Consider the following 13,892-nt stretch of genomic DNA (forward strand, 5'->3'; position numbering starts at 1 on the left):
CTCCACCCTGCCTCAGTTTATCTGCTGCTGAAACCCTCATCCATGCCTTTGTTACCTCTGGACTTGACTGTTCCAATGTTCTCCTGGCCGGCCTCCCATCTTCCACCCTCAATATACTTGAGCTCATCCAAACCTCGCTGCAACTTAGGATACATGCAGCAAATCTTCTTCGCCCATTGCCCCTGTGTTCGCTGACCTACATTGGCTCCCGGTCCACCCACACTTTGATTTTAAAATTCTCATCCTCATGTTGAAATCCCTCCATGGCCTCAAGCCTTCCTATCTGAACATGGTAGTGTTAGCACTGCCTCTTCTCTGAAATCAGTGGTGTTAGCCTGTTCCTTGTCTGAATTTTCTTGCCTGCCTGACAATGACGGGATCAAATTACACATTCCAGAGAACTTGAATTACTCTGCAGCAGACTGGATCAAATTACACATTGCGGACAAAGGGTTGGGTGAGTATTGTCCTCCCACTTCCTGTCGGTGGCAATACTAGAATGTGTTACTGCCACCTTCGTGGTGGCAGCAGAGGCAACTGTAAATGATAGCTCTTTCAGAGCCAGCACAGGCACATTGAATCAAATAGCTTCCTTCTGAGCTGTGAAATGCTATGCTTCAAGTATTCAGATGTAAGGAGTCTTACAACACCAGGTTATAGTCCAACAGATTTATTTAAAATCACAAGCTTTCGGAGGCTTCCTCCTTCGTCAGTTGAGTGGAGGAGTGAAGGAGGAAGCCTCCGAAAGCTTGTGATTTTAAATAAATCTGTTGGACTATAACCTGGTGTTGTAAGACTCCTTACATTTGTCCACCCCAGTCCATCACCGGATCTCCACATCAAGTATTCAGGATATTGGAATGAAATTCTCACCTTGTGTTCAAACTGTATACAAGTTGTGGACCATTTATAATTGCAGGAGGCATGAGGATGTCTTCCTCAGTACAGAACAATTCATGGTGCAATTCGTAACAATTAGTCATTTTGTGACTTAAATATAATTATTACATGAAAAAAAGTTGTTGCATAATATTGAGTGCAGTTGACGATACCAAAGGGAATTCCTTGAAGTGTGGGCATACATTACTTGTTCTGCCTTGTATCTTCCTTGAGGATTGAAAGGTATTAAACTGATATTTGCTTGTTATTTCTGGAATGACTGTTACTCGTAATAATGGAATTCACCCACCTTGCAACCGATGGTTAGAGCAGTGATTGACATATTTTGTATTTTTCATCAGTTAAATGAGGGAGATTATCATTAATGTACTCTATATAAAACATTTTGTGTGTTCAAAACATCAGAAGAACATTGAGGTTTAAAAAAAATGCCTAATTTTAATTATCTCCAATATTAAACAAAGGCAGAATTGAGTTTGCTTCCTAAAGACTGGTTGTTGTCATTCGTTATCAACTGTTGCAATACGGTAGTTTTTGTTTAGAAGGTTTTCACCTGCAGGAAAAATCACTGCAATCTACACTGATCTTTTCAGGAAAAAAAAGCATTTACTATGTGGCAAAGCCCAAGAGTGTGCACTTCGATCAATATCACATAAGTTGCTTTCTTTTAGGAGTTGACCTGTTCGCTTGTAGCATGTTTGATTTATTTTCGTGTTGTCCAACAATCAACATTTCTTATTTCTAAAGGAGATCAATAACTTCAATGCATGAGCAGTATTAATTGTGGTTTAAAGTCAACGATGTTCAATTATATAGTCTTTTTAATAATGATGGTGAATACCTTCTTTCTTTATTTTCTGTTTTGATTTGTTTTGCAACTTGAGTCTGTCAGTATTTGGAAATCATTCTCAAATCTTTTAAATGAGAATTCACTTGATTGCCTTTATTGATTTATAAATGGGAAAGGCATGGTTTTAGGTTAAGTAACATTATTTGTGATTAAAGGAAAGGTACAAGTCGAGTAAAGGGAGTGGATGGAGCATGGTGTTTGTACTTCCCTTTCACCTCTGGGACCTGAGTTTGAATCCAGCACAGACTGACAGGATGAACGTTTCCTCCCCATAAGGGTACTTCATGAAAGTTGGGGTGCTCACAACTTCTTAATTTTGTGTTGTGAATAGCACTCATTATCAGTCGCAACCAGGATCGTGTGGAAAATAGAAATATTCTCACATTGGTGCAGAAGGGAATGGACATCTGAGGTTGGGGATGAGGCCCGTTGTTTCAGGAGACAGATTAAATTCTGCAGCTCTTTGTGTTATACTTGACTTAGATGTTATTAATGCTGACACTGGTTAACATATCCTAGCAGTACAATCCTTCACAATTATCAGCAAAAGTGCTTGGCAAAAAACTTTTAACAAGTTTATGTATTAAGTAGCTTAGACAAAGGTTACATATTAGAAAATAATGAAGTGATTATTTTAATAGTGGCATGAGCCAATGAATGTGTTATAAATAAGTTTACTTGGAGCGTAACTTTCAACTTTGGTTGTGACGGATTGGCCGCACATTATACAGCCCACCCAATTTTCCTCTCCGTTGAAGTCAATTGATAGAAAAATCGGGCGAGTTGTATAACGGGGAACCAATCAACTACCACCCGTTGAGAGCTCTGCGCTTGGTGTCTGAATCTAGAAGCTTTTTTTAAATATTGTCCAACTTTTCTGTATATTAGCTTGCAGGCTTTTTTGTGATTTTTCTATTTTGTTCGGTTCTTTGTACTTTCTGGGATTTATGTTTTAATAGGAAGGGCCAGGGGATTGGTCGACACTGGATGCAGAGGTTTTAATGAAGGAAGATGAGATTTGTGGAACCAAAAGTCCAACACCACACAAAATCCTATTAGACACCCGTTTTGAATTGCCTTTTGGTGAGTACCTTTGAACCGCATTTGATGGGGGAGGGACAAATTGTTTAAAGTATAATTTAAAAACTGAACCAACTCCATGTGAGCTTAATAAATGATGCAAATCTGAAATTAAGATTAGAAATAGCTTGCACGCAGCACTCTGCACCTCTTTCCAGCATTGGTTGCCTCTTTCTGAAAATAATTTATACATTTGAACTCTTGCCCATCATCTGTTGTTTTCTTCCCACCCACTTCTCGTGTTATCATTTGGTCTTCTCCAGCCTGACCATGATGGTTCTGATGAGGGTTCCTACTTGAAACATGAACTTTTAGTTCGTTTTTAGATGCTGACTGATCTGTTTTGCATTTCTAATCTTTTCTGATTTTGTTCACCCTGTACTGAGGCTTGAACATTGCATTAAATTGTAAAACAAAAAGTAAAATACTGCAGATACCAGAAATCTGAAATAAAAACAGAAAATCCTGAAAATGCCCAGCTTCCTCTGTCCAGAGATGCTGCCTCACCTGCTGAGTGTTTTCTGCATTGAATTGTACAAAACATGGTCAGTACAGTGCCTTTTGTCAATAGCTAGGAAGACCATATAACTGCATGGTGATGAGTTAAGTCTTTTGTTGCAAAATCTTATAATAAATAATAGACAAATTATAATGCCTGATCTGTATTTAGTAAATGGATGAAAATAAAGCATATGAAAGAAAGTAAGGATTGTTGCTGTGTAATTAACATTGTTTGAAGCATTCTGTATTTATCACCATGAAAAATGTAATACATTGTGTTGTAATATGTAATATATGATTATTAAATTCATATTGAAAGTATTATAGTTTACCCATGTCATATTCATTTCCTTTGGGGAAGGAAATGTTTCAGTGTTATAAGAACATAAGAACATAAGAAATTGGAGCAGGAGTAGGCCAATCGGCCCCTCGAGCCTGCTCCGCCATTCAATAAGATCATGGCTGATCTGATCCCAACCACAAATCTAAAGAACACAAGAAGTCGGAGCAGGACCCGGCCACATAGCCCCTGGGCCCTCTCCGCCACCCACAGGTCATTGACCGATCCGAACTCAGCTTCATGTCCAATTTCCTGCCCGCTCCCCATAACCCCTAATTCCCTTTACTTCTAGGAAACTGTCTATTTCTGTTTTAAATTTATCTAATGATGTAGCTTCCACAGCTTCCTGGGGCAGCAAATTCCACAGACCGACCACCCTCTGAGTGAAGAAGTTTGTCCTCATCTCAGTTTTGAAAGAGCAGCCCCTTATTCTAAGATTATGCCCCCTAGTTCTAGTTTCACCCATCTTTGGGAACATCCTTACTGCATCCACCCGATCAAGACCCTTCACAATCTTATATGTTTCAATAAGATCGCCTCTCATTCTTCTGAACTCCAATGAGTAGAGTCCCAATCTACTCAACCTCTCCTCATATGTCCGCCCCCTCATCCCCGGGATTAACCGAGTGAACCTTCTTTGTACTGCCTCGAGAGCAAGTATGTCTTTTCTTAAGTATGGAGACCAAAACTGTATGCAGTATTCCAGGTGCGGTCTCACCAATACCTTATATAACTGCAGCAATACCTCCTTGTTTTTATATTCTATCCCCCTAGCAATAAAAGCCAACATTCCGTTGGCTTTCTTGATCACCTGCTGCACCTGCATACCAACTTTTTGATTTTCTTGCACTAGGACCCCCAGATCCCTTTGTACTGCAGTACTTTCCAGTCTCTCGCCATTAAGAAAATAACTTGCTCTCATTAGTTATGTGAATGAATAACTGATGATATTTTGAAGGTCAATAAAATACCAGAAATTATACCAGAACTGAGAGGTTATAACCTATCAGGAAAGAATGAACAGGCTGAGACAATTTTCTCTAGAAAAAAGACTGAGGGGTGACCTGATACAGGTCTTTACGTTTACCTTATCAAACTTTTTCATAATCTTAGAGAAAATGTTTCCACTTGCGGGGGAGGCCAGAACTAGGGACAATAAATATAAGATTGTCACCAATAAATCCAACAGGGAATTCAGGAGAAACTTTTTTACCCAGAGAGTGGTTAGAATGTGGAACTTGCTTCCACATGGAGTACTTGAGGCGACTAGCATCGATGCATTTAAGGGGAAGCTAGATAAACACATGAGGGAGAAATGAATAGAAGGATATGCTGATAGGGTTGGATGAAGATGGGTGGGAAGAGGCTCATGTGGAGCATAAATGCTGGCATGGACCTGTTGGGCCGAATGGCCTGTTTCTGTGCTGTACATTCTGTGTAATAATAGAGGAGGAACGTTCGGATAATTCACTATCCCCTTTTTAGAAATTGGACGTTTTAAACAAAGTTGCTTAACTAGTGGTGACCCCCAATGTTTCTCATGGATAAAACTTTAAGGTTTCATATTCAAATGATTAGCTTCCTTCAGGAGGTAATTTAATTGTGGGAAGGACATCTACTCCCCATCTATACTATCAACTTTATAAATGTTTTGAAACTTCCATGCTCAGCCTTATTCATTTCTTTCATGGTAGAATTTCCACAATGTTGGAAATATATCGACGTTCCTTCATCGTTGCTGGGTCAGAATCCTGGAACTCCCTCCCTAACAGCACTGTGGGAGAACCTTCACCACATGGACTGCAGCGGTTCAAGGAGACAGCTCACCATCACCTTCTCAAAGGCAATTAGGGATCGGCATTAAATGCTGGCCTTGCCAGCGACACCCACATCCCATGAACGAATAAACAGAAGTGTACAGTGTGGTGGATTGAAATTAGTGTTAGTAGGCCAATACATTAGTTGTTGTCTTGCAATGAAAATCTCAACAACAACATTTAATGTAGAAAAACGTCCCAAGATGGTCACAGAGGTGTAATCAAAAATCAATGGATGCCAAACCAAAGAAAGACATATTAGAAGGGTTAACCAAAAGCTTGGTCAAAGAGGTGGGTTTTAAGGGTCAGAGGGAGGTGGAGAGGCAGAGGGGCTTAGGGAGGGAATTCCAGAACATGGAGCCTAAGTAGCTGAAGTTACAGCTATCAATCGTGGGAGTTGGGATGCACAAAAGGTGCACAGAGTTCGAGGAATGTAGAGTTGTTGGGGATGGGATGGGGTGGGGTTGTCGGGCTGGGATGGGTTACAGAGCTAGGGAAGAGTGAGGTCATGAAGGGTTTTAAATCCTATCATGAGAGTTTTTAACTTTGATGTATTTGGGGACCGGGAACCAATATAGGTTAGCAAAGAAAGGGATGATAGGTGAGTGGTACCTGGTGCAGGATAGGATACAGGCAGCAGAGATTTGAATAAACTTTACGGATAGTGCAAGATGGGAGGATGACCAGGAGATGATATACTTTTGTCTGGCGGTGACAAAGGCATGAAGGAAGGTTTGAGCAGCAGGGGGACTGAGGTAAGGACAGAGGCGGGCATTGTTATGGAAGTGGAAGTATGCTGTCTTTATGATGACGATATGGGTCAGAAGCTCAGCTTTGGATGTTGAAGTTGTGAAGAGTTTGGTTCAGCCAGAGGCGCTGGCCAGAAGGGGGATGCAATGGGTGGAAAGGGTACAACATTTGTGGCGGGGGATTGAAGATGATGGCTTCAGTCTTCCCAGTATTACAGTGGAGAAAATTACGGCACATCCAGACTGGATGTCAAATAAGCAGTGTGACAACTGAGATAGTAGGGGGGAGTTTAGAGACGTGGTGAAGAGGTAGAACTGGATGTCATCACTATACTTATGGAAGATGACCCCACGTTTGCAGATGATTTCTCCAAGGACCAGGATGTAGATGAGGCAGAGGATGGGGCCAAGGATAGATGCTTGGGAGACTCCGCAGGTAACATCAAGTCCACAGCACAGTAACAGGCCATTCGACCTAACTGGTCTATGCCGGTGCTTGTGCTCCACATGAGCCTCCTTGCACCCTACTTCATCTAACCCTACCACCATATTCTTCTACTCCATTCGTCCTTGTGTGTTATCTAGCTTCCCCTTAAATACAGCAATGCTATTTGCCTCAACTACTGCTTGTGGTAGAGCGCTCCACATTCTTACCACTCTTTGGGTAAAGAAGTTTCTCCTGAATTCTCTATTGGATTTATTAGTGACTATCTTACATTTATGTCCTCTAGTTTTGGACTCCCCCATAAGTGGAAGCATTTTCTCTATGTCTACCCTATCAAAATCATTCATTATTTTAAAGACCTCTATCAGGTCACCCCTCAGCCTTCTCTTTTCGAGAGAAAAGAGCCCCAGCCTGTTTAGCCTTTCCTGATAAATATATCCTCTCAGTTCTGGTATCATCCTTTTGAATCTTATTTACACCTTCTCCAATGACTCTATATCCTTTTTATAATATGGAGACCAGAAATGTGTACAGTTCTACAAGTGTGGTTTAACCAAGGTTCTATACAAGTTTAACATGACTACTCTGCTTTTCAATTCTATACTTCTAGACATGAACCTCAGTGCTTGGTTTGCCTTTTGTATGGCCTTATTAACCTACATCGCTACTTTTAGTGATTTGTGTATCTGTACCCCTAGATCCCTTTGCTCCTCTACCCCATTTGTTATCCAAGCAGTGTGTGACCTCCTTATTCTTCCTGCCAAAATGCACCACCTCACACTTGCCTATATTGAAATTCATTTGCCAATTACACGCCCATTCTGCAAGTTTATTAATGCCTTCTTGCATTTTGACGCATTCTTCCTTTGTATAAACTACACCCCCCAATTTGGTGTCGTCCGCAAATTTTGAAATTGTACTTCCGATTCCTGAGTCCAAATCGTTGATGTAAATTGTGAACAACAGTGGACTCAGCATCATTCCTTGTGGAACACCACTTCCCACTTTTTGCCATTCTGAGTGACTACCCTTAATCCTACGCCCTGTTTTCTGTTTTGTAGCCAGCTTGCTATCCATTCTGCTATTTGTCTCCTGACTCCACGTGCTCTGACCTTAGTCATGAGCCTACAATGCGGTACCTTGTCGAAGGCCTTTTGAAAATCCAAATATATTACATCTACTGCATTACCCTTGCCTACTCTTCTTGTTATCTCCTCAAAGAATTCAATGAGGTTGGTCAAGCATGACTTTCCCTTCTGAAATCCGTGCTGACTATTATATTTTCATTTTCTATAAGTTTTTCTGTTACACCTTTGAGTAAATATTCCATTATCTTTCCTACCACCGATGTTAATCTAACTGGTTTATAGTTCTCTGGACTTGTTCTATCCCCTTTTTAAATATAGGAATAAGATTAGCTGCCCACCAGTCCTCTGGCACTATTCCCTTTTCTAATTAATTTTTATACAGATATATATATGTAATAGTGCTTCTGCTATCCTTCCCTAACTTCTTTTAATATGGACTGAGGCAATCCACCCGGACCTCTCTAAGTTTGATTAGTTTATCAATTATCTCCCCCCTTTCTATCTTCAATGTCTATATCTTTTGATTTCTTAATGTCAAGCCCAACTTATTCGTCTGCCTGGTAAATATTGGGGCAAAGTAACTATTCACTATTTCTGCCATTTCGCTGTCATTATCTGAGTTTATCTTGTGCATCCCTTAGTGGCCCTACCTCTATCCTGATTTTTTTCTTTTGCTATTTGTGTGTCTGTAGAATACTTTACTATGTCTTTTTACGTTCCTTGATAATTTAATTTCGTAGTTCCTCTTTGCTTTCCTAATTTTTTTTGACATCTTTCCTAACCTCTTCATATTCCCTTTTGCCATCCTCTCCTTTATTGTCTATGGACTTTGACTATGCCTTTTTTTTTAGTTTCAATTTTGCCCTTATCTCTTTATTCATCCATGATGTTTCATTATTGGCTAGTTTGTTCTTGTTTTTTAGAGGAATATATTTCTCCTGAACTCTGTTGATCACCGTTTTAAATATTTCCCACTGCTGCTCTATCTCTTTCCCTACCTCTTCTTGCCAGTTTATTTGGGAGTAGTTGAAAGCTCCCATGATTATTATTAGATTTTTTTTTACTCATTTCATAGATTTGCCTACCTATTTCCCTTCCACTATTAGGTGGTACGTAGAATATACCTATTAACATGATCAATCACTTCTTCTCCTTTGTCTAAATCCGTATGGATTCTGTTTCTATCTTAATATTACTTATGTCCCTTTTTTCTATTGCCATTATGTTGTCTCTAATTAGTACAGCTACCCCACCCCCTATTTCTTCCTTCCCTATCCTTTCTAAAGATGTTATATCCTGCAATATTTAACTGCCAGTCCTGTTCTTTATGTAGCCATGTTTCAGTTATCCCTACTACATCTGGCTCCTTGCTACAAATTATTGCCTCCAGTTCCACCGTTTTGTTTCAGATGCTGTGCACATTGCTGTACGGGCAATTTAATTTGTTTTCAATAATTGTTCCCTTCACTTTATTTTTAAGTCATTTTGCACTGATGTTCTATAACTGTATTTCTTCCCTGACCGTTTGTTACTCTTGTTTCTTGCCTTGGTCTGACCTTTACTCTCATCTCTTATTCCTTTTATTTTCAGAAATGTTATTTTTGCCAGATCCCTCCCCCCATGTAACTAGTTTAAAGTCCTATCCACAGCCTTATTTATCCTTTCCGTTCAAACACTGGTCCCATTCAGGTTCAGGTGGAGCCTGTCCCAGTGTTACAGCTCCTTCCTATCATACTACTGGAGCAAGTGTCCCATAGAATGGAACCCCTCCTTCCCACACCACTCTTTCAGCCACGCAGTCACCTTCCTGATCTGTTTATCCCTATGCCAATTAGCATGTGGCTTGGGTGGTAATCCTCAGGTCCTGTTTTTTTTATTTAGTTCTTAACTTCTGATTATCCCTTATCAGGACCTCCTCCCTTTTCTTCCGTGTCATTGGTCCCAACATGGACCAGGACAACTGGATCTTCCCCCTTCATTTCCAAGTTCCTCTCCAGTTGATCTGAGCTATCCTTTACCTTTGCACCAGTTAGGAACACATCCTTCTGGACTCTCGGTCACGACTGCAGAGGACTCTCTCTATCCCCCTAATTATAGAATTTCCTACCACTACAGCCTTTCTATCCTGCTTCTCCACGGTGCCACGTTTAGCATTCTGGCTGTCCACCCCGCAGCCTACGTCCTTATCCTCTCAGATGACAAGTAAGAACATAAGAAATAGGAGCATGAGTAGGCCATACGTCCCCTCCAGCCTTCTCTGCCAGTCAACAAAATCATGGCCGATCTTTGACCTCAACTCCACTTTCCCGCCCGATCCCCTAGAGTCCAAAAATCAATCTATCTATCTAAGCCTTGAACATATTCAATGACTCAGCATCCACAGCTCTCTGGGGTAGAGAATTCCAAAGATTCACAACCCTCAGTGTGAAGAAATTCCTCTTCATCTCAGTCTTAAATGGTCGACCCCTTATCCTGCACCTATGCCCCCTAGTTCTAGACTCTCCAGCCAGGGGAAACAACCTCTCAGCATTTACCTTGTCAAGCCCCCTCAGAATCAGTACCCTCAGTACATTGTACATGTTGGATAGGACTAGTGTCTGTGGGATCTCCTTCTCTAGCTCCCCTTGGTTCCCCACACCCTGCTGATCTACAGTCACAGTCTCCCCTTCCTGTTCCTGTGCTTTCCTCTGAGTTGTGACCGTACTCTGGAGAAAACTATCCAAAAATTCCTCCCCTCTGTGTTAGAGTGTCTCTAACTTGGACTCTACCTCAACGATTCTGAGCTAGAGTGTCTCAAGGCAGAGACATTTCCTGCAGATGTGGCAATCTGGGACAGTCTCACTGTCCATAAACTCCCTCATAACAGTCCCAATGCAGTGCCTGCTTTGCCATTTCTAATTTTTATTTATTTATCTGTTGTAATTTAATTCTAGATATAATCCAATTACTTGATTTCAGATTAATTTGTAACTAATTAGTCTTGTTTTTTGTTTACTAACTTCTTTGTTTTAGTATCTCCATAACTCCTATTATGTTTTTACATTTTTATTTAATGCAATTCAGATCCCTTTAATGTTGGTATCCTCTATTTAGTTAATTTTAATGTTATCCCCTATGATCTAATTAATTACTCTGATTATTTATTTACTTATTTACTTATGCCCCTTGGTTTAAATTACTTAGCATCTCCTTCCACTAATTACCACTCTCCCCAAATTCCCGTCGTCACTCTAGCAGATTCACCCAACTTTGTGCTTAATGCTCTGCTTTTGCAGATATCCTTCCAACATAAACCTTCAGAAACACACCAGTTACAACCGGTGAGTCAACTCCCAGCCACAATAATGATTTAGGTACCCACTTGCAGCTGTTAATTGTCACTGACTTGAGTTTTTTTAAAGTTAGAAAACCAAAAGCAAAAATCTGTGGATTCTGGAAATCTGAAATAAAAACAAAAAATGCTGGAAATACTCAGCAGGTCAATAGCAACAGTGGAGAAAGAAAGAGAGTTAATGTTTCAGGTTGCTGACCTTTCACCAGAACTGGAAGAAGTTAAAAATTTAACAGAGTAAGCTAGTATAGAGCCAGGGAAAGAGAAGGGGAGTGGGGGGTGGGGAGAGAGGTAAGCACAAAAGGGAAGATCTGTGGAGGGCAGGAGTGATTAAATGACAAAAGGCATGATGGTGCAAGGTGAGGAGGGTGGTAATGGGACAAGTGAAGAAACAAAAGTTGGGTCTAGAGGAGCTGTGAATGGCAACAGCAAAACCATTACCAGCACCTGCTGACTGGAAAAAATGGGAGCAGTGGTTTTGATCTAAAATTATTGAAATCAGTTTTAAGTCCAGAAAGTTGTATTGTGCCTAATCAAAAGGTGAGGTGCTGTTCCTCAAGCTTCCATTGAGCTTCTTTGGAACAGTGTAGGAGGCCGAGGACAGAGGTCAGAGTGGGAGTGGGATGGAAAATTAAAATGGCGACTGGAAGGTCAGGGTCATGCTTACGGACTGCACAGATGCAAAGCGATCACCCAATCTGCATTTGGTCTCCACGATGTAGAGGAGACTGCATCGTGAGCAGCGAATACAATATACTAAATTGAAAGAAGTACAAGTAAATCGCTGTTACACCTGGAAGGAGTGTTTGGGGCCCTGGACGTTGGGAACGGAGAAGGTGAAAGGATAGGTGTTGCATCTCCTGCACTCGCACAGGAAGGTACCATGGGAAGGAGAGCAGGTGTTGGGGGCTATGGAAGAGTGGACCAGGATGTCGCAGAATGAATGGTCCTTTCGGAATGCTGAAAGGGGAGGGGAGGGGCAGATGTGTTTGGTAGTGGCATCACACTGGAGGTGGCAGAAATGGCGGAGGATAATCTGTTCAATGTGGAGGCTAGTGTGGTGGAAGGTGAGGACAAGGGGGACCCTATCGTGGTTCTGGAAGGGAGGGGAAGGGGTGAGGGCAGAAGTGCAGGAAATGGGACAGACATGGTCGAGGGCTCTGTCTAAGACAGTGGAGGGAATCTTCAGTTGAAGAAGAAGGAAGACAATATCGGAAGCACTGGTGTGGAAGGCGGCATTGTCGGAACAGATGCAATGGAGACGGAGAAACTGGGAGAATAGAATAGAGTCCTTGCAGGAAGCGGGGTGGGAGGAAGTGCAATCAAGGTAGTCAGTGAACTTGTAGTAGATATTGGTTGCCAGCCTATCCACAGAAGTGGAGATAGAGAAGTCGAGGAAGGGAAGTGTCTGGGATGGAACATGTGAAGGCGAGGGAAGGATGGAAATTAGAAGCAAAGTTGATAATTTTCCAGTTTGGGGCGAGAACAGGAAGCGGCACCGATACAGTAACCAAGTTAGATTTCAGTTTTATAACAATACACTTTGTGTTCTACTCACCCACTACTTACCAGTGAATTCCCACTCTCACCAAATTCCCGTCGTCACTCTGTACAACAAGTCACTTGGTTTAGCAGATTCACCCAGCTCTGTGCCTAAATCAAAACTGTGCAAGAGAAGCCATTTCTGGAGGTGCTCTGGCTACAATTGGAAGGTAAGAGTGAAACCAAGCAAGGGTAGTCCCACTGAACTGGACATCGGGGGTGAGGTGTTGGAGGAGAATGGTGTCAACCATGTCAAAGGCTGAAAAGAGGTCAAGGAGAACAAAGGAGGGATAATGCACCATAGTCACAGTTACATAGCTTGTTATTTGTGACTTTGGTTAGGACTGTTTTGGTGCTATGTCAGAGATGGAAACTTGATTGGAGAGATTCAAACAAGGAGTTGCAGGAAAGATAAGGATGGATTTGAGAGTTGACAACTTGCTCAAGGACTTTGGAGAGGAAAGGGAATTTGGAGATGGAGTGGTAGTTTGAAAGGTAAGAGTATTCAATGGTGAGTTTTATAGATGATGGGATAATGACTGCAGTTTTGAAAGGTAGGTGGACAGTTCCTAAAGAGAGGGAATAATTTACAATGTCAGCTAGCATAGGGACCAGGAAGGGAAGTTGGGTGATTTGCGGTTTAATGAGAACATAAGAACATGAGAAATAGGAGCAGGAGTAGGCCTGATGGCTCCTTGAGCCTGCTCCACCATTTATTAAGATCATGGCTGATCTTTGATCTCTGCTCCACTTTCCTGCCCGATTCCCATATCCCTAGATTCCCCTAGAGTCCAAAAGTCTATCTATCTCAGCCTTGAATATATTCAATGACTTGGCATCCATAGCCCTCTGGGGTAGAGAATTCCAAAGATTCACAACCCTCTGAGTGAAGAAATTCCTCCTCATCTCAGTCTTAAATGGCCACCCCTTATCCTGTGACTATGCCCCCTCGTTCAAGACTCTCCAACCAGGGGAAAGAACCTCTCAGCACCTACCCTGTCAAGCCCCCTCAATCTTGTACCTGCATGTTAACTTCCTGTGATTCGTGTACAAGGACACCCTCTGAATACCAACATTTTAGAGTGTCTCTTTTTAAAAAAAAATCTGCTTTTCTAGTCTTCCTACCAAAGTGAATAATTTCACATTTCCCCACATTATACTCCATCTACCATCTTCTCGCCCACTCACTTTACCTGTCTATAATCTCTTTGCAGCTCTTTGCATCCTTCTCACAGTTTACTTTCCCACT

The 13,892-nt window shown here is 41.5% G+C and overlaps 1 protein-coding gene across 3 annotated transcripts in view; it reads left to right on the plus strand.

Annotated features, from left to right (window-relative positions):
• Positions 1 to 13,892, plus strand: part of LOC137322543 (protein unc-13 homolog B-like) — a 554,720-nt gene that overhangs the window by 291,727 nt on the left and 249,101 nt on the right. For all 3 annotated transcript variants that reach the window (XM_067985478.1, XM_067985470.1, XM_067985475.1), the window contains exon 5: positions 2,710 to 2,833. In XM_067985478.1, the coding sequence (XP_067841579.1) occupies positions 2,710 to 2,833 (124 nt within the window). The remainder of the gene's footprint in view (positions 1 to 2,709; positions 2,834 to 13,892) is intronic.

The sequence above is a fragment of the Heptranchias perlo genome, chromosome 1, assembly GCF_035084215.1.
Source record: "Heptranchias perlo isolate sHepPer1 chromosome 1, sHepPer1.hap1, whole genome shotgun sequence".
In the NCBI taxonomy this organism is placed as follows: Eukaryota; Metazoa; Chordata; class Chondrichthyes; order Hexanchiformes; family Hexanchidae; genus Heptranchias; species Heptranchias perlo.